The sequence below is a fragment of the Diabrotica virgifera genome, chromosome 9, assembly GCF_917563875.1.
Source record: "Diabrotica virgifera virgifera chromosome 9, PGI_DIABVI_V3a".
In the NCBI taxonomy this organism is placed as follows: Eukaryota; Metazoa; Arthropoda; class Insecta; order Coleoptera; family Chrysomelidae; genus Diabrotica; species Diabrotica virgifera.
Genome location: NC_065451.1, coordinates 132,527,732 through 132,547,955, shown reverse-complemented (window position 1 = coordinate 132,547,955; position 20,224 = coordinate 132,527,732). Strand labels below are relative to the sequence as shown.

Genomic DNA, 20,224 nt, shown 5'->3' with positions numbered 1-20,224 from the left:
TGGTTATAGGGTCTACATTGTCTACTTCTATTCTTTGGTTCTCTACATTGTTTTCTCCTTGATAGCAGTGAGTTTGTAGCATCTCTTGGAAATATTCTCTCCATCTGTTCATTATTTCACTTTCTTCTGTAAGAATTTCGCCAGTTTTATTCTTTATGTTTTCTATTTCTTGAATTCTTTCTTTTCTCATTGATTTTAATACTCCATAGAACAGTTTTTGGTTCTCACTACTGTTTTTTTCCACATTTTCTCCAAATTCTGTCCATTTGTCCTTCTTTGCCTTTGTAACCAGTTCTTTTACTAGTCTCCTGTGTGTTTTATATTCTTCATATTTTTCTGGTGTTTTGTTTTGTAAGTATATTTTCCAAGCATTTTTCTTTCTTTTAACTTGTCATTTTATTTCTTCATTCCACCATGCAGTTTGCTTTCTTTTATTGCTCTTTTTACTTGTTCCGCATACTTCTGTCGCTGTATTTAGTATTATCTCTTTGAAGTAGTTCCATAATTGTTCAGCGTTTTGACCCTCTCTATTTTCTTTAGTATTTTCTAGTTTTTGATTTATGATCATCTGGTACGTCTCAGAATTCTCTGTATTTCTCAACTTATATGACCTAATAGTTTCATATTCTTTCTTCATTTCTTGCATTTTGTGAATGTTCTTATTATCTGACATATTTTGTTTTATTTTCATTATTACTAAATAGTGGTTACTCCTTATTTCTGGACCCCTTCTAACTTTTGTGTCGATTATGTTTTTCTTGTTATTTTTTTCTACTAACATGTAATCAATTATCAATTTTTCTTCTCTACTTTTAACTTCTCTTGTGTACTTGTGTATGTTTTTGTGTTCAAAAAATGTATTAGTTATTACTAAATTGTGCAACATACAGAAATCTAGCATTCTTATAGCATTACTGTTTCGTGCTGTTTCACCATATATTCCTAATACCTCTTTATATTCGTGGTTATTTGCTCCTACTCCGCTATTAAAGTCGCCTGCTAAAAATATATCTCCTTTTGCTTGTTCCGTGACCAATGCTAATTCTTCCCAAAATTTATCCTTATTATAAGCCGAGTCGTCTTCGTTTGGACCATATACAATTATTATTGTTTTTATATTCTTGCCTTTATCTTTCACTGAAATAATTATACTTCTATAATTCTTCTAAAGTAGCATAAGCTATTTCTTGTATTTCAAATATACCTCATCATCATCATCTTGCTGCTACAGCCCTTAGAGGGCCTTGACCTTCTCAAGCTTTCTACGCCATTCTGTTCTGTCCCTTGCCTGCATTTTCCAGTTGCAGACTCCAATCTTCTCGGCATCTTGTGTTACCCCGTCCATCCACCTCAGCTTTGGTCTACCCCGTCTTCTCATTCCCACGGGTTGCCCTGTTAGAATTTTTTTTATCATGTTCGATTCAGGGGCCTGAATGGTTCGATACATGTCCTGCCCACTGCAGGCGGTTTCGCTTAATTATAGTGCTAATATCTTTTCCACCAAACCTATGCTTGTATTTCAAATATACCATGTACTTAAAATATTTAATCAACAAGATTAAGATTTAAATATTTACTATTAGGATTTTATTTTAATATATAGAATAAAATCATAAATGGTGCTTTTTAAGTTTTAATGTAAAGTGAGAACCTCTCCCTTCAACTGTAAAGTGAGAACACTAAGAAATTAAACATATTGAATTGAATATAAACAATTGAACTACATACACGTTAAATCCAAATTATCCAATATATAAAAAATATGATTACAAAAAAATATTTTAACTGCTAGGTAACATAATCTGTTAAACAATCGGGTGGATGTCTTTTTCTGAGCTGCCCTTTCCTATCTCCTAAGTCTACATCCGAATCAGAGAAAGGTGTAACATCAATAATTCACTCCTGATTTTCAGTATCAATTGAATAATCATGATTGATAGTAAATGATTCATCAATTACAGACTTATCGCCAACATTTTGATTAAATTCATCAATAAAAGGTGTTGATTGTATTTTAACCTCAGGTTGAGTTGAAGTTGAAACTGAATTCTTTCCATACTTTAGGTGTTCAAAAAATACAACATCTCTGCATTTTTCTCCTTTTCCTCTACAATTGGGGTCAGCTAATCTATAGCCTTTATTATGTTCGCAATACCCTACCATAATCATGGGTTTAGATTTAACATCAAATTTACCTCTAATTAAGTGACTCAAATCAACCTTGGAACCAGTCCATAATTCTTCAGGAAGAGTACCATTAACAGCTGTAGTGGGGCTACGATTTTTTAAATATATTGCAGTAGCCACTGCTTCTTCCCCAATAAGCTTTAGGTAAACCAGAATCACTGAGCAAAGCCCTAGCTTTTTCTACGACCTTGCGATTGGCACGCTCCTGTACACCATTTTGTTCAGGAGTGTATGGCACTGTAGTTTCATCTTCCATCTAATTTTTCGATATTTGGAGCACCAGGGCTAACATTATTAATGGTTCTCATTTCAACTTTTTCTTCAGACATTTCGTCGAGTAAAATAATTCAATACAACAGCAGCAAACACGTCTATCTTAGACACCAGAAAATATAGGCACCATGTGAAAAGTTTTCAACAATTTTTGTTTTCTTCACTTATGTAGTACAATGGAAATATGGGCCATTTCACGAACACACGCCTGTTTTGGATTACTTCGACAACAAATATTTTACTGTGCAACATAAGAAGTACGAAAGTAAATGGCGTTAATAATTATTCCAATAAACAACAATGTAATTTGCAATTTACTTTCGTTCTTCTTATTTTTCACAGTAAAATATTCGTGGTTGAAGTAATCCAAAAAAGGCGTATGTTCGTGGAATGGCCCATACATGTTTCGCAAATTGGTCCCATAACCTATTAGGATTTTATTTTAATATATAGAATAAAATCATAAATGGTGCTTTTTAAGTTTTAATGAAAAAATTCTACATGACAAATTAATATATACCTAATTAACTAACTACTGTCTAGACACAATGACATGTGTACATGAACTTAAAACTATGCTTAAACACAGTTTACATGTTAATAATAACTATATTTTTTCCAACATTTACATAACAAGAAATATTTAATTATGTATGTATGATGTTGATGTCACAGCTAAAATGATGCAAACTTTAAAACAAGAAAGTTAATTAAAAAAAACAAACTTAAGCGCATAAAAAAAAGATTGCTAATAATTTGTAGGTCCTTCTTCATTAATCACGTGATGTTTTTTGTTAGGCATTTTTTAACTCCCCTCCCCCTTAGTGATACATTGTGAGGTTTAAGACCCTCGTATATCACGTGTATTGTGACATTTCGTGATTTTTTATAGACCCCTCCCCCCTTTCGAGCCTCACCTGATTAATGGACGGCCACTATCAGTTACAGCCTGTAGTATAGGTATTAATTTGCTCAACTTTGTAGTGTACTTTGCTGGGGAAATTGTGTCCCCAGCTTCAGAAATTTTTACTTTCAATTCATTCTATTTGATATTGGGGCACTGTTTACTTTATTTTTTAATGTCAAACACATCAATTTTCAATAACATTCTAATCTGGTGGCTGGGCTGGTGTTTTAATGGCATTTCAGCAATTATAAAGCAACCAAGTACGAACCCCATATGTGTGTTTTGGATCCTTGTCATGCTTAAACCTGTAGTTGTTATTGATACCTAATTTTTGAGCACTAGTGGCGAGATGCTGCTGTAGTATTTTCAAATATATATATTGGTTCATATTATTTTCAGTAAAATGCATGTTACTTAATCCTGCAAATGGCATATACCCCCACATCGTCACTCCACTGTGCTTTACTGTAGCATTTATATTTTAAAATTATCTTTCGTCATTCAGCTTCCTCCACATCGATATTTTTCTATTTACCCAAACAAGTTTATTTTGGTTTCATCAGCAAATATTACTGAATTCCAAATGTTCAAATCTTTGTTAATATGCTCCCTGGCAAACTCCAATCTAATATGCATATTTTTTTGGCTAATAAAAGGTTTATTTCTAGCAGTTTGACCATGTAGATCAGGGGTGGGTACAATCTTTTTTGGTAAGGGCCAGAAAACCTTTTTGGTCTATTGCTGAGGGCCACAATATTTGTTACGTTAACATGTTAACTTAAACTTTACTAATTTTGTTTAAATGACGTTCGTAATTATTTAATTATACTATTTCTCTAAAATAAATATGTATATTTCTGGACTTTGGAGGTAAACTACACTATATTGACATCATGTTGTTTTGAATAAGTTCCTTTAAGGGTCAATCCAATCCAAGTGGTCCAAAAGTGGTTACTTGACTATTTTTAATATTTTTTATTTTTCTACTTTTTAAACTTCAGTCTATAGAGCAGGGGTGGGCAAAAGCCGGCCCGCGGGCCGGATTCGGCCCTTTTGCTTACTTTATTCGGCCCGTTGAGAAATCCCGCAAGCAATTTTTTTAAGAGCATAGGCGCAATGCTTTTTAAATGCAATCATTTTTTTCGAATCTTGAGAAAACTAAAAAATGTTTTTGAAAAATTTAAACGCTGAATGAAATATTACATTATTGCCGAGGACCAAAAGTCCCTGAAAACTTCTATGTTTATTTTAATAAGTCACAGGGGTGAAAAAAAGAGAATATTTAATGTGCTTTTTAATCTTAAATATCTCATTCAAAAGAAACTGTTTGTTTATTCTAAGGGATTTTCAGCCCTCGCTAATAATGTTTTAATTTAATAATTCTGCGTTTGAAATTTTCAAAAATATTTTTTAGTTTTCTCAGGATTTGAAAAAACGAATGCATTTAAAAAGCATTGGTCCGAAATTTTGCGCCTACGCTCTTCATCTCTTTTATGTGGTTTTGTTGAAATCAACAGTATTAGTGTTCGTAGTGTTCAATGAAATGAATCTCTATCTTCTGCATTTCTTAAAAGCATCTATGTTTAACCCGGTCCAGGCGCGAATATTTTTCGGCCAGGGTATTTGTCGTCTACCAGGACCCTTTTCTTTCGATTTTACCCTTGATAATCAGCTGCTGCAATAACTTACAACAACGTACTTATCATTTCTAAGTATGTGCCCTTTCTCCTTGCTGTCTTTCTCCTTTTAACGATTTCTCACCATTTCGTTCGTAATATGATCGGTCCATGCTATTTTCAAAATTCTCCAAAAAAGCTACATCTCAAAAGCTTCCAGCTTTCTCATTAAGTCAGCATTAACTATCCAATAAACGTGAATAGAGTGGACATACCATTTTTATTATTATCCCGGTTTTTTATAGGGTTCTCTGCCTTCCGGTTCCCAGTTTCAAGCTCCGTTCGTCAGTCGTTGCGTTCGCCAGGGTGAAGGTTCCTTTTTGACATTACCTTCTGAATGCCACAGAGCTGAATTTTAAAATTTGTTTTGGCAGCCTGTCGTCGTCCATTCTTTCTACATGACCATACCAAATAAGTTGTTTCCTTTGAATTTCGTCGATGATGGTTGACTTGACATAACATTTTACCATTCGATATCGGATTTGCAGATTGTATCTTTGGTTACTCAGAAATTTCCTTATCTTCATAAAGGCTGCCCTTGAATTTCTGAATTTCATGTTTTATCTGGATCCTTGTTATGGCTTAATATAATGCACCACATTAAAAATTTCGTAATTTTACTGGGAACAAATGGTTCGCATGTACACCCACAACCAACTATGATCATTTATTATTAGTATTATCTATTATTAACAGTCAAATGTCTTTGTCCAAATTCTTTAAAATGATACTTATAGTATTGTTGCCAAAAAAATTTCTTTGGCAGAAAAAAGCATCCACCAAAAACATTAGCGTGTGCGCAGCGTACATACTGGGTATGGTGTATGGTGTAGGTCTCCGGCCCGGGAGACATTTTGAAAATTTCATTTTGGCCCGCGCTTAAAAGTATTTGCCCACCCCTGCTATAGTAGAGTATTTATTGGTAATAATGTACAAATGTACTTTTACAGGTCAGCAATAATTAAAATTGTCTAAAATTACATTAAAAGTTGACAGTACTTCAGTAAAAAAAAAACCTATTACTAAAATTTAAAAACTAAACACTAATTAAATTACAGGACAAAACAAAATTTAGATCTGAAGTACTCCTCAAATGAGTAGAAAGCACCCATCAGAAGATAATTTTTAATTTGTCTCTTAAATTGGTTAAAATCAAGACTTTTATTAATAGATATTGGTATACAGTTATAAAATTTCAATGCTAGGTATCTGGTTCCATTTCTGGTCCTCTCAAGTCGACTGAAGTCTGGTACAAGGGCATCATGATTTCTAGTCTGATAAGTATGCTGTTGTGTTTTATACAGATCTACATTTTGATGAACATACAACAGGCACTGCATAATGTACACAGAAGGTAGTGTGAGAATCCTCAGGTTTCTGAAAGACTGCCTACAATCGTCCCGATAACCCTGACCTGTGATTATGCGAATACACTTTCTCTGCTGACCAAACACCTTATCTATATGGCAAGAGTGTCCCCAGGAAAGGATTGCGTAAGTTAGTCGTGAGTGAAAGTTGCTGTGATATGATGTAAGAAGGGTTTGAAGGGAGGTAACCTTAGATAGGTTTCTAAATAAAAAGAGTTGGCTTGAGAGCTTTTGGGAAAGTTTCATTATGTGCCGTTCCCAAGTGAGTCCCTGATCAAGATAAACACCAAGAAATTTAGCTTCCTGTGAACAATCTGTTAAAATGGGATGTGTAATGGTGTTATGTCTTAGGGTAAAGTTCACTGTTTGTGATTTTGAGTTATTGAGAGAGAGACGATTTGCCAAAAACCATTGGAACAAATTGCTCTCTGTGGTCTCAAGATCAATATCACTGATTTGGGAAGGGTGGTAACTTTGATAGCATGTAGTATCATCAGCAAATAGGACTGTGCTTACCGGGCCCTCTTGTGAAAATCCCAAGTCATTTATATAAATGAGAAATAATATTGGACCTAGAACTGACCCTTGAGGCACTCCATACATCAAAGGTTTTTTTATCAGATTTAAGCTGGTTAAAAAACACATATTGAAATCTATCTGATAGATAAGACTCAATCAATTGAATAGACATAGGATGAAAATTATAGGCATGTAATTTTTTAAGAAGAATACTATGAGTGACACAATCAAAAGCTTTAGTAAGATCAAGGAACGAGGCAAGGGTATCAAGAAAGTTTTCAAATCCTTCCAAAATACTGCCTGTAAAATGATCGATAGCAAGTGTTGTTGTTTTGTTTTTTCTAAATCCAAATTGCTGCACTGCAAAAAGCCGATTAGATTCAAAATAGTCATTGATCTGCTTCTTTAGGATTCTCTCAAACACTTTGGAAAGAATTGGCAAAAGAGAAATTGGACGAAAGTTATTATGATCATCAGCCGAACCTTTACGTTTAAAGAGAGGTATGACTTTCGCAGTTTTAAACACTGAAGGAAAAATGCAGGATGAAATTGAGTAGTTTATTAGTTTAGTTAAAGGTAAGCTAATGTTGTGTTTAATTGCCTTGATTATTTTTGTGTTCATTCATTAAAACTATTTGCATTGAGTGATGAATTTTTTATTGGTAAATTCTTACATCTTGAGTTTATTAGGGACCACATAGCCTGTTGACTGTTGTTAGAGTTTAATATAAAATCATCATTAGATTTAATCTTTGCCTTATGTATAGCATGTCTGTATTTTTTCCTATATTCTGAGAGTGTTTTCTTTGTCACTAAAACGGGGTCACTTTTATTTAAAGATGTCAAAAATTGTAGTTTCTCCCTCATAAGTTTCAAATCATCATTAAACCAAGAATTTTTTTTACATTGTTTACCTTGCTCAACAAGCCTAGATTTTTCAGGAAAAGACAGATTTATTGCCTGCGTTAAAATATCGATAAACATTTTAAACCTTGAGTCCACATCAATACATTCATTATCAATAAATTCAAAATTTTGTAAGCAAAGATTGTTATTTAAAGAGGCCAGTCCCATCTCTGTAATGGGCCTGTAGCTTATTGTAGATTTAGAAGTAGTTTGGGACACTTCACATTTAAACAATATGCCTTTGTGGTCTGAAGTGTGTGAAAGATCAACAGCTTCGGATTGCAACATGGTACTATTAATATTTGTAAATATGTTATCAAGACATCTATTATAACGGGTGTTAAATTTTATTGATTTTTTGAGGTTATAGGATCTAAAGAAATTGCACAGATCCAGGGCTGCAATATCCCTTTCATTGAAGTGCACATTGAAATCCCCTGTTATAATAAGAGGTTTATTTGTATTTAACTTTTTGAAAACTTTTGACATTGTATTGAAGAATTGATTTAAATCACCATCTGGGGTACGATACACAGTGACAAGTTGAATATCAAATTTTACCAAATGTACACCTGTTATTTCACAATGTTTTTCAAGAGACAAACTTTCAAGATTTAATGAAACAGAATCAAAGGTTTCTTTAATATATATACTTACACCCCCATGAGAGCCCACAGTCCTTGCAAAGCCAGAAATCATTCTGTAGTTCTTAATTTTAATTGAAAATAGTTCCTCAGATACTAGCCAGTGTTCATTTATACATAAGCAATCTGCTGATACTTCATTGAGGAGGACCTCCAGATCTAAGAAGGAGGTACGCAAACATTGTATATTACAGTGTAAAATAGTTTTTTGTGCTTTCTTAAAATTTCCTAAAATACCTTTATTATTATTATTATGTACAGGAACATTTACTGCACCACGGTTTTCTTCAGCGGATTCACTGAGGATCGAGGGCGTTGAACATGGAGAAAATGGTTTATGTTAGTTCCCAATGGCCATAAATCAGATGACATTATGGCATCATTGTTTATCTCAGGAACTCCTACCTTAAAAGAGCTATATAGGTGGTTCTTTTTGGTAACCATCTTCTCACACACACAGTCCTGGTCAAGCTCATATTTTTTGAGAAAGTTGAAAACATCAGTTGCTTCAGTTTCAGGAGTAAAACCTGATATAAATACCCATGATTTAATTGGAGTAGGTGCTACAACCTTTAGTAGGTTATCAGTGTTAATGCCTTTCTTGGGACTTGGTCTTCTGTTTTGTTTTCTTTTTTTATATGACACCAGTTTGAAACCATCATTTTCAGTCACTTCCTCTTGGATGACGGGAAGGATTTGTAACTCAGAAGAGAGTTGTGAGTTTAGATTGGAATCATTGGCAATGTGGCTTTGATCTTGCTGAGTATTGTGATGCAATTGCGATTTTTGTTGTTTTTGATGTTGACTGACAGTGACATTTTTGACGACTTTGACGTTGTCATCTTTCACTCCTTCCACTGCAGTTTGCGAAACTGTCGGTAATACGGTGTTGCCAATGTCAACAAAATTTCCTGTTAGCTTTTTAGGGGATGGCTTTGGTGGCTTTCTAACCTCACTTCTTGCGATGTCCAGTTTTTCTAGAAGAATTACCTGATTTTTGTTCAGCAAATCGTTGTTTTCCACCAATAGCTTATTTTTTTCCTCCAGAAGTTTGATGATAATTTCATACAGACCCTTCTCTGTCTCCCAAAAGTCGACACACCCATAAGCCGGAATGTGACGACAAGCTGCAGTCTTCTGAGTGGCTGCCTGAATTAAGCAGGATGAATGGAACGATTTTTCACATTTCCCGCATTGCACTGTGCAAGTTGAACTTTTCTTACAATGAAAACAGTAAATTTTCAACTTTTCGTCATGTTTTTCGCGTTGTTTTACAGACGCACTTGCCAAAACATTCCGACCGTCGGCCATCTTTGATGGTATAGAGAGTACACCATTGCATTCATTTTATTTTTTTAAAATTTAGTTTGCTGAAATTAAAAACCAAACTTTTTAGAAAAGTATGCTCTAAAAAAATTGCCTGTAGCATTATTTAATTTCAAACTACCCTTAAGGCTTTAAATGAACCTCAAAGCTTGAAAAGGTAAACTGATAAAATTCAATTTTCAGCATTTTTTTAACAGCATAAGGCAAGCCGATAATGGTTTGTAATTTTTTTCTGGAAAAGACATACGTACCTACTTTAAATAAAACAAGTTTGAGCTTTGAGACTTTAGTAAATTAAAAAAAAAATCTCAAAAATGTAATTTTTTGAAAAATCTCAAATTTGGCCCCTTATATCTCTGATACACGGATGAAAAATTTTGAAATTTGGCTGAATGTTAGCTCATAGCAAGTAGAATAAGGACTAAAAATTTGGAGTTACAGGCCTGAAAAATGGTCAAAAATCAAAATGGTGAAAATTTGATCGTTTGCGGGCAGGGTAATTAAAATTCAAATAAACTGTCTAATCAAATAAAAATTAATCTATTTTATTTATTTATTTATTCACTGGCAAGCCTTATTCAGATATAAATGTTAGTGTTTTAAATTATCATAATACAGTGGAACCCCGATAAGTCGGCCCCCGATAACCCGGAAGTCCGGCTAACCCGGACCGATTTTCATCAGACAAAAATTTCACAAATAAACAATTTAAGGGGGTCGTCTAGTGTCTAGGCGGTATTTTTAACGCTTTGTTGGGAATTTTTTTTTAGAAAAGAATTTAAATAAAATAATCTATAATTTTTATATCATATTTATTAACATTTTGACAAACTTTATAAATTTTTTAAAGTCGATATACTGTGTGTTTTTTTAATTACATCAGCCAACAGGGACACATATAAAAAAAAAGTTTCTCAACTGCTGCCATGATTTCGGCTGTTCTGCTTATCTGAAACCAAAACATCAAACACCATTTGAATTGTGAGACTTCAGGCTCTACATGGAACTAAAATAAAGTCGGTATTTCAAAAAATAATTTTTTTGTACACTTTACAAAAAAAAAATTCAATTTTTTCCACTTTTTTGGGAGTCTGTTTAGCTATTAAAAAAAAACTAACAAAGCAATCGCAATTATTTTAGTTCACTGTATAGCTATATATGTTATAAAGATACTGTGAAAATTTGAGCAAAATCGGTTCAATAGTTTTTGAGATTTTATGGCAGCAAATTGAAAAAAACGTGTTTCGAGAAAAACGCATTTGAAAGTTGAGCTATAAACCATCAAATTAAATAAAATAAAAAAAAAGAAGAAAGTTGAGCTATATAATTTATAATAAAAAATGATCTCACCATCAATCTGCTATACCTGGACCATACAGTACACCTTCTTCTTCTTCAAAAAAGTCCTGCAAAGCCGTTTTATGTTCTCTCTTTAAAACGCGTGCTTCTTTTGCAAAATCGCTCAAGCGTCTCTCTGAGCGGTCGATGCGGGAACTGTCACGCTGATGGACGTATGCTTGAGCATTTAGACCAATGCTCAGTCCCAAGACTTCCATCGTCTTCAGAATAGATTCGAAGCCTTCGTTAAAGATTATAACAGCAATAAATGTGGCAATTTCAACGATTTTTGCTCCAGAATGAAGGTGCTTCGGAGCGAAAGTCCAGATTAGCGAGTTAAGTGACTCATTATTGTTTTGAGTCTCCGCTCCCAAGCACCTGATCAATAGATCGTCTCTTGATAAATCTTCATAGATCGGCTTTATAACTTCCTGAACTTTTTCCGAAAGAGGATATTTATCATGTACGAATTGATCACTGACTCCCAGAAATTCAGCTCTACGCCACTTACACCAACTACTTTCACCTGCAGGACAGTTCTGATGCTGTGGCGTATCATCTGTGGAAATCTTGTGATAAAAAGTGGCCCAAATTTCTTTCTTCATATCATTAATGGAATTCGGATGTCTTCGAATAGCCAATCCATAAAATTTTGTTAATTCGCCAATTAATTTATCTGTGAGTTTTCCCTCGCCTTTTCCGCCTATACCCTTGTTAGCTTTCTTTGCATTTCTAAGCCGAGTTCCCATTCTCTTTTCAACATGCCCAACACATTCTTTTTTAAGTACTGCATAATTATCTCCATATGGTTGTGCATTTAAAATACTTTTAAATGTCTTACTGTCACCATCACCTATATACGTCAAATATTTGACATTATATTTATCTATTGACCGTGAAAACATTTTGAGGATGGCATCCGACTCCATTTTTCCAGAACTTCCAGTATGATTTATTGTGCAGTTTTCTTCATGGGAAGCGAACCATTCTGCATATCCTTGTGGATCATCGTTGATTTTATTTTTCCACGAAGAACATCCCTGGCAAAAACTACTTAGAACACACGCATCCACTACTTTACCGGTATATTTAGCAATGAGTGTTGAGACGCCGAATAAAGATGAAAACCCTCGCTTTTTCCACGTTCCATCGCCGGAGACTGTAAATTCATCTTCTGGTTTTCCGGCTTCTTTATTGAGCTCTTTCTCTTGCGTTATCGCCAAGGACAACACATTTTCATAAACGGCTGAAGCACCTATATATATATATATATATATATATATATATATATATATATATATATATATATATATATATATATATATATATATATATATTATTTAATATTCCATAATAAGTATTTCGAGCCATACCCTGTCCCATATCCATCAATCCACAAAACATTTTCAATCCTTCTAAGCCGAGTCCTAATAAACGCATCACGAAAACCATGCGACGATTTATTTCATATGCATTATTGATCTTAGGGCATGAGTGGATTTGTTTTGTTTCGTCACATTTGCACTCCAAAGAGATCATGAAACCCAAGCCTCGTACAGAACACTGCTTAAATGTCACTTCACTTTTGCAATTCTTACAAATGACGGACGAAGAAATGGCTGAGAAAACAGTAGTGAACTCCAAAATGCAGTAAAGTAAGGTTGGAGTAACAGTCACTTCAATATTTTTCGTTGCTCCAAGTTTCTTCGCAGACGCAGATGTCGATGCCTTATCACTTTCAACTGTATATTTATTTCCATGAAATTTACGTTTTTTTGTTCGATGTCTATGAACTGGCTCAGAATGACTTCCCTTTTGCTCCATTTTCAATTATTTTTCAAAAATAAAGCGAGAAAAAATACGTTATGCGCTCTATTGATGCCACACCCGCTACACCGAAAGTGATTGACCTGACTACCTGACCGACGTTATACACAAATGTTATGAATTTCTCCCCTCTACTACGTCCCCTACTCTTGGGTCTAATACACAAAAGGGCCAGGTAGCAGCTAGACTCGAAAATATTCGATACAAAATCCAGCGCTGACGCCCCGCTGAGCGAGCTCCCGTGCTCTCCGTATACCTGCACCGATATACAGTTGTAACTTTTAAACCACTTTCAATTTCGAAAAATCCTTTTAGCCACGTCATCTACACATATTTTAGATAAGATTTATGCAAAAAGAAAAAAATCGATTGTTTTCACTCGAGACACTAGACGACCCCCTTAACAATTTTATCAAATAAAAATGTATGTAGGTCAAATAATATTTGAGAGATAATGTGTATTTGTGTAATTTGAACACATATAAGTATGTACAACAGTAAAAATGATTCATGCACACGGCGGCAGGCAGAGCGACCGTCTCAGCTTATCGGAAAGAACAGGCACCTGTCTGTATTCCTTTTCCGTTATTTATGTCAAACTCTCTTAGCATTGTTTAAAATAGACGTGACTATTTAAAAATTCTTTTTTAAAACAATGGCCTTAGTCTGTTCTTAAATAACAACATTGTTTTAATCACTTCCGTTCTGTAATCGTGCTTCAGATTGTGTTTGCCTGATTTTTGTCTACGTAATGGTAACAAAACTGTAATGTTAACAAAACGTAAAAATGTTGTGACAATGGAAAAGAAACTAAAATAGAAACATTAGGTAGGATTGATAAAGGCGAATCTTTAAAATAAATTTATTGCAGCATCATAATATGATATTATGATACCATAGGTCTGGATCCCGCGTATGAAAAAAAAGTTGATTAATAGCAAGCTAAAAATTTGTTAATAGCTTAAGGGTGTCTAGTCGGATAAACTTTGATATATGAGAACACTGGAACAGGGGCAGTTTTAATTGTGGAACAGGTAAAAAATCTGGAACGGTCAGAACACGAAAATGGCACATTTGTTTTGTCCGACAGAACAGACATAAACTCTCCGAACAGAGATTAAACTCTCATGCAAAAATCATACTGCTATTTATCACCTGTCATAATTCCTGTCATTTGACATATTCTACATGTTCCACTCATTAAAACGCCAATTTGGTGATAAATAGCAGTCTGATTTTTGCATGAGAGTTTAATCTCTGTTCGGAGAGTTTAAGTCTGTTCTGTCGGACAAAATACATGTGCCGTTTTCGTGGTCTGACCGTTCCAAATTTTTAGCCTGTTCCACAGTTAAAACTTCCCCTGTTCCAGTGTTCCCATATATTAATGTTTGTCCGACTAGACACCCTTAAGCTAATAACAAATTTTCAGCTTGCTATTTATCAACTTTTTTTTCGTACGCGGGATCCAGACCTACCATATTATGGTGTCGGTACATCTCTACAGTATGACTGAGTTTTTTACCAAGAAATGAACAAAACTCTACACTCTATACAACTATACGTAATTTAGATGTGTACTGTGCATATGTGTTTCATGTTTTTGTAATTATAATGGAGGTTATTTATTAATTTTTACTATATTCTCCGGCTAACCCGGATTTTCGATAACCCGGATCGGCCGCGGTCCCGATTAATCCGGGTTATCGAGGTTCCACTGTATAACATAAATTATCATAAAATAACATAACAAAGTGGTTTGAGAAAAAATGATTCTATGAGTATTACAGTTACAAAAAAGAAAAAAGAATAAGATAACATATAGGTCAGTACAATTACAAACAAAAGATAACACATAAATCAATTCAGAAATGTTCCAAGGTATAACAGTTTTGAGTTATCTAATAAATACATGTCATATAACACTAATCACAATACAAAAGCTCTGGCCGAAGGTATCAAAAAGTTAGGGAAGAAATATGATTTTTATTTTCACCAGATTTCACAATGAATACAAATTTATACAGAGTGGGCTAAAGAAAAGAGTCCACCTCGATATTTGGCAGTATATATAGTTCAGCTCAACAGGCCTCAGGGGCCCAAGGCTTCAATGGTTTTCTTCCATTTCTTTCTGTCTTGTGCTAGGTTTTTCCAATCTTGTACCCTCAGCTACTTCAGATCTTTTGCCGACTCCAGCCATCTTCTTCGGGGGCGTCCTCTTTTTCTTTTTTTACCAGCCTCCGTGTTTATTATTTATTATTTATTACAAATAGTAAAATGTAAGATGTATGTAATAGATTGAGAAAAAAATATAATCAAAAAACAACAAAAATAATTCAACCTGCAACAATGTTCAAACAACCAACAATTAACATTACAACCTTAAATTTATAATTAAAGTTTTACACTAAACTAAAGTATTAATTATTCTATGAAATTGATTCTATTCAATTGAGCCCTGAACCCACTCTCAGACATATCAAATATTTCCAAATGAAGTTGGTTAACATATCTCGAGTATCTGTAACAATTTTATGCAAAAAATTTAATCCAGCACAGATTCTCCTTTCTGAAAGTGTTTTCAAATTCAGTTGTTTTTCCAGAATTGAATAATTATGATCAGAGATCCCAATATATAATTTGAATCCACAAAATCGTAGAAACTTATGCTGAACCTTTTCTACAGTATATTTATGGACAGCTTGGTAAGGAGACCACACCACTGATCCATACTCAAGTTTAGATCTGACTAATGAAGAGTAAAGGCTTCTGACAGTGTCAACAGAAAAATGTCTACAATTTCTCACGATGAAACCCAACATTTTGGATGACTGTATTGTGACAGAGTTAATATGATCGACAAATGTTAAAATTTTGTCGAAAATTACTCCCAAGTCTTTTATTTTTGATACAGTTTTTAATGGTTGCCCACACAGTTCGTAAGAAGTGTCATATTTTCTGGAACCCTTAAAAAACTAATTAGACAACATTTTGATATATTTAGGTTTAATTTATTAATGTGACACCACTGCGTTAATCTGTCAAGATCATCCTGCAGCAGTTGTTGATCAGTTTGGCAATTCATTATTCTGTAGGCTTTGAAATCATCAGCAAAAGCGAGACCTTCACTGTTTTCAAAACAATCAAAAATTGAGTCCACAAACAGATTGAAAAACATTGGGGAACAGTGCCCCCCTTGGGGAACACCAGAAGTTACACATATTGCATCCGATTTAAAAGCACCTATTTTGACCATCTGTCTACGCTCTGACAATAAACTTTTGATCCAACCTACAGCCGAAACATCAAACCCTATGTCAAATAATCTCCTGAGAAAAATATTATGGTCTACTTGATGGAAAGCCTTTGAAAAATCTGTGTAAACTGCATCAACTTGCTTGAATTCCTCCAAAGCTTTAATTATTTTTGATTGATATGGTAACAGATTAGTTAGTTAGAGTTAAACGACCTGAACAGAAGCCATGCTGATTCTTATTTATTAGCCCACGACACATCCAGTTTAATTGGTCGCTGATAATACTGTCAAACAATTTTGGAAGTGATGATTGAATGCATACACTCCTGTAGTTCGTAACATCGTTTTTGTTCCCACTTTTAAAGATGGGCGTGATAAAACTATCCTTCCATTTTTCAGGAAAAATTGAGGATCTTCAAGACTTATTAAATAATAAACTTAGTGGAACCACAAGGGTACATACACAATATTTTAACAGGCTACTTGGAACACCGTCGGGACCAAGGGTATTTTTACTAGGTAAAAGAGATATTTTTTCATATATTTCTTTTGTAGAAATATCCGAAAACTTATAGTTTTGGTAAATATTTGTGGGTGTACCAAGGTCTAGTTTGTTCTCTGAGTTACTTGGGGTGTACACTGTTTGGAAGTACTTTTTGAACAAATCAACAATCTCTTGCCCATCATTTGCTTTATCCTCGCCGTATATTATTGTTTGGGGAAGAGAATGGTTGGTCTTTAAGTCCTTTATGTACCTCCAAAAGTATCTAGGATTTGATTTGAATTCTATATCCATCAATGAGATATACTGAGACCAACAAACCTCCCGAACTTTTTTGCATTCTGAACGCAGTCTAGTAAAAATATTGAGGTCAGCCTGAGATCTGGACTGAGTATAGGTGTAGTGTGCTCTCCTTTTTTGAGAAATAAGCTGTCTTAGTTCCCTTGAAAACCACCTAGGATAAGTGCTGGTTTGGTATTTTTTCACAGGTACAAATGAAGCAGTACCAACAGCTAAAATTTCATAGAAATAATCAACAGCTAAATCTAAATCAAGACGAGACAAACACTGCTCCCAGTTAATTCCAGCTAAAAAATTATTTAAACCCACATAATTGGCGTTATTAAAATCATAGTACAGATCCTGGCAGAAGAGGCTGTCGTCTACCTGTTTTTTGTGAATATTTCTTAACCCGCCAGTGGTCGCTATATGAGATTTTCTCTCACGGTTTCAGAAAATTGCGCACCACTTTTTTTCTGGGAAATTATACGCGCTGTAGTTCCTTCTAGTCTCCTAACTATCCTCCCTCGACAATCTAATAGACTCGTCCGCTCAGATAGCGACTCAGTTTACTTAGTCTCGCCATATTGTTGAGTCAGTGCGCTTCATGTGAGAGATTCTCTCATCAAGCGACCACCGGCGTCACCAACTGTGTATAAAAATTAATTTTATTTTACCCCCTAAAACCTAAAATAATATCATTTTATGATGTAATAAAAGGCGCCGTGGGTGGATGTGGTCGATGATATGAAAATCCTATATTTTGTTTCACGGATGTGGATGGTCACTTACCGTATATTTTTCAATGTTAAATATTGGCGGCATCAATAGTCACATTTTAAATAAAGATAATAATAATAAAACAGAAAAACGTCGTGTCTTTTTAAACCAGATGGCTTGTATCGTTGATGAAACCTCATCTTTTTTGTAAAATTTTGTAAAGAAAGGCAAAAGTTGGATATGTGAGAGAAAATTTCACGCGCGACCACTCGCGTAACAACCTACCTAGCGACCAATGCCGGGTTAAACTACACTCATAACTAGCATGATGTAAACTGCTGTTTAGAATAGAGTCATTTCCTAACAGTACCTCAACACTTTTATCGTTTGTGAACATAAGATCCAAGAAAATATTTCTGCTGTTAGGAATACTTATCCTTTGAAATAACTGAAGAAAACCAAAAGTTTGGGCAATATCGATAGCTGAAGAAGTTCCAGGACACACAACCTGCAAACCATTTTCATCGTTTGACCATATAGCTTCGGGAAGATTATAATCTCCAAAAATATAAAAATATTTTGCTGGAAATTTTTGTAGAACATCCTCTACTGTTTCACAATGAGAGGTGTATACTAATCCAGGCATGTTTGGTGGAATATAAACTCCCGAAATGATAAATTTTGATGCATTGTACTCACATGAAATAAACAATTGTTCCACGTTTTGATGTGATATGTTTATCATTTGGGACCGAATAGATCTTCTGACGTAGATCAGTACACCACCACCACTCAATTTTTGGCTTGTTAAGATTGACCTATCACTACGATATAAGTTAAAATCTACACATTCTAGTTCACTGTCCAAAAAATCACTATTTAGGTTACTTTCAACTAAAATTATAATATCATACAAGCAACTACTCACAGCCAGTTTAAGACGGTCTATTTTGGTTCGCAGACCGCTAGGTTTGCGTTAGTTCATTGGGAACTCTTCCTTCTTCCATTCTTGCTATATGCCCGAGCCATCTTAATCTTTGAATTTTGGCGAGTGTTGTTATTTTTGGTTGTCCATATATTTGCATTATTTCTTCATTCGTTCTTCTTCGCCAGATGTTCCCCTCTTTTAGACCTCCGTATATCCTTCTGAGGATCTTTCGTTCCCATCTATCTAATTTTACTTCCATGTCTTTATTTAATGTCCAGGTCTCGCTAGCATAGAGTACTGTAGGTCGGATAACTGTTGTATATATTCGTTTTTTGCTTTTCTGGTATTATCTTCGACCTCAGTATCTTAGTTAGACTCCCAGCACTCTTACTACCTTTCGCCATTCTTTTTGCGATTTCTTGGTTCTCTTCGTTCCTATTTGTTAGTGTTACTCCCAAGTAATCGAATTGGCCGACAATTTCGAAGTTGTATTCTTTACTTGGGCTTCGTATCTTAAAGGACTGTCCCAGATGATTTTCATTTCCCTTCATCACCATATATTTCGTCTTATATTTGGCAATAGTTACCTATTAAATTTTAAGGAAATGCCGATATAGGTCCATTTTTATTTTTATTATATTGCAACTTTTTGGGATATATTTCATACTGTGATGTCATCCACCAGAGCGTGATGACAGCGTTCAATTCTCTTTCTTTTTTTTTTTTCTTTTTTTTTTTTTCGAGGTATCTTCTTAAGACCGTCTGGGAAGGTGTCCCAGGTGTGTCGGATTCGGCCCGCCCTCTCTGTATCACGAGCCGCCTACCGACTAAACCCACCTCCTCTTTCTCCAGCCGACGGGTCTGGAACCGCTCTTAGCGAGCATAACTGACCCGTCGACCTTACTCATAGCTCCCCTCCGGCACTTCTAGCGTGCATTCCATGGATTGGTTGGCCGCTCGGCCGCCCCCCGCGCACGCTTCGCACCAGACAGGCCGGTGAAGCGACCGCCTAGCTCAACCCGTGCGCGGGTAGGTCGACCGGGGTGTCCCCAGCCCAGGATGGAACGAACCAGAGAATGTCAGTTGGCAGTTACGAGCAACTCCAGTCATTCATATTTTCATCTATCCACGCTGTCTCATCCACCCATTCATACTTTCTTTCATTTAACCCCAAACATTCCTTACTTTCATCTATGCACACTTACTCGTCCACCCATTCATTCTGACATTTAGATGGGACAGTCTGTGTAGGTTGGATGTAAAAGGTCCTTCCCCACTGACTGTCCCAAAACGATACAAAACATGGTATAACATACAAAGAAAGAACTAGAGTAAAAGGAGATGAAAAGAGAAAGTGGAGATAGAATTAGAGAAGAGAGAAGAAAGAGAAAAGAAGAATAGGAAAGAAGCAAAAGAGAAAAGAAAAAGTAAAGATAGAGAACATAAACAGAAAATAGAAAGATAAAATTGATCAAAAGACGATTACTTGTATAGATAAAATTAAGTAAATAAATAAATAAACTACAATAAAATAAATAAATAAATAAATAAAACCATGTAAGAATAAAAATA

General features: G+C 34.8%; 1 protein-coding gene across 1 annotated transcript; it reads right to left on the bottom strand.

The window, feature by feature from the left end:
* Positions 1 to 11,016: 11,016 nt before the first annotated feature.
* Positions 11,017 to 12,368, bottom strand: LOC126892978 (uncharacterized). The gene has a single exon (XM_050662930.1). The coding sequence runs from the start codon at positions 12,070 to 12,072 to the stop codon at positions 11,158 to 11,160; it is 915 nt and encodes a 304-aa protein (XP_050518887.1). The 5' UTR covers positions 12,073 to 12,368; the 3' UTR covers positions 11,017 to 11,157.
* Positions 12,369 to 20,224: the final 7,856 nt, after the last annotated feature.

Coding starts and splice junctions, on each gene's coding strand:
- LOC126892978 (XM_050662930.1), bottom strand. CDS start 12,072: ATGGAGTCGGATGCCATCCTCAAAATGTTTTCACGGTCAATAGATAAA.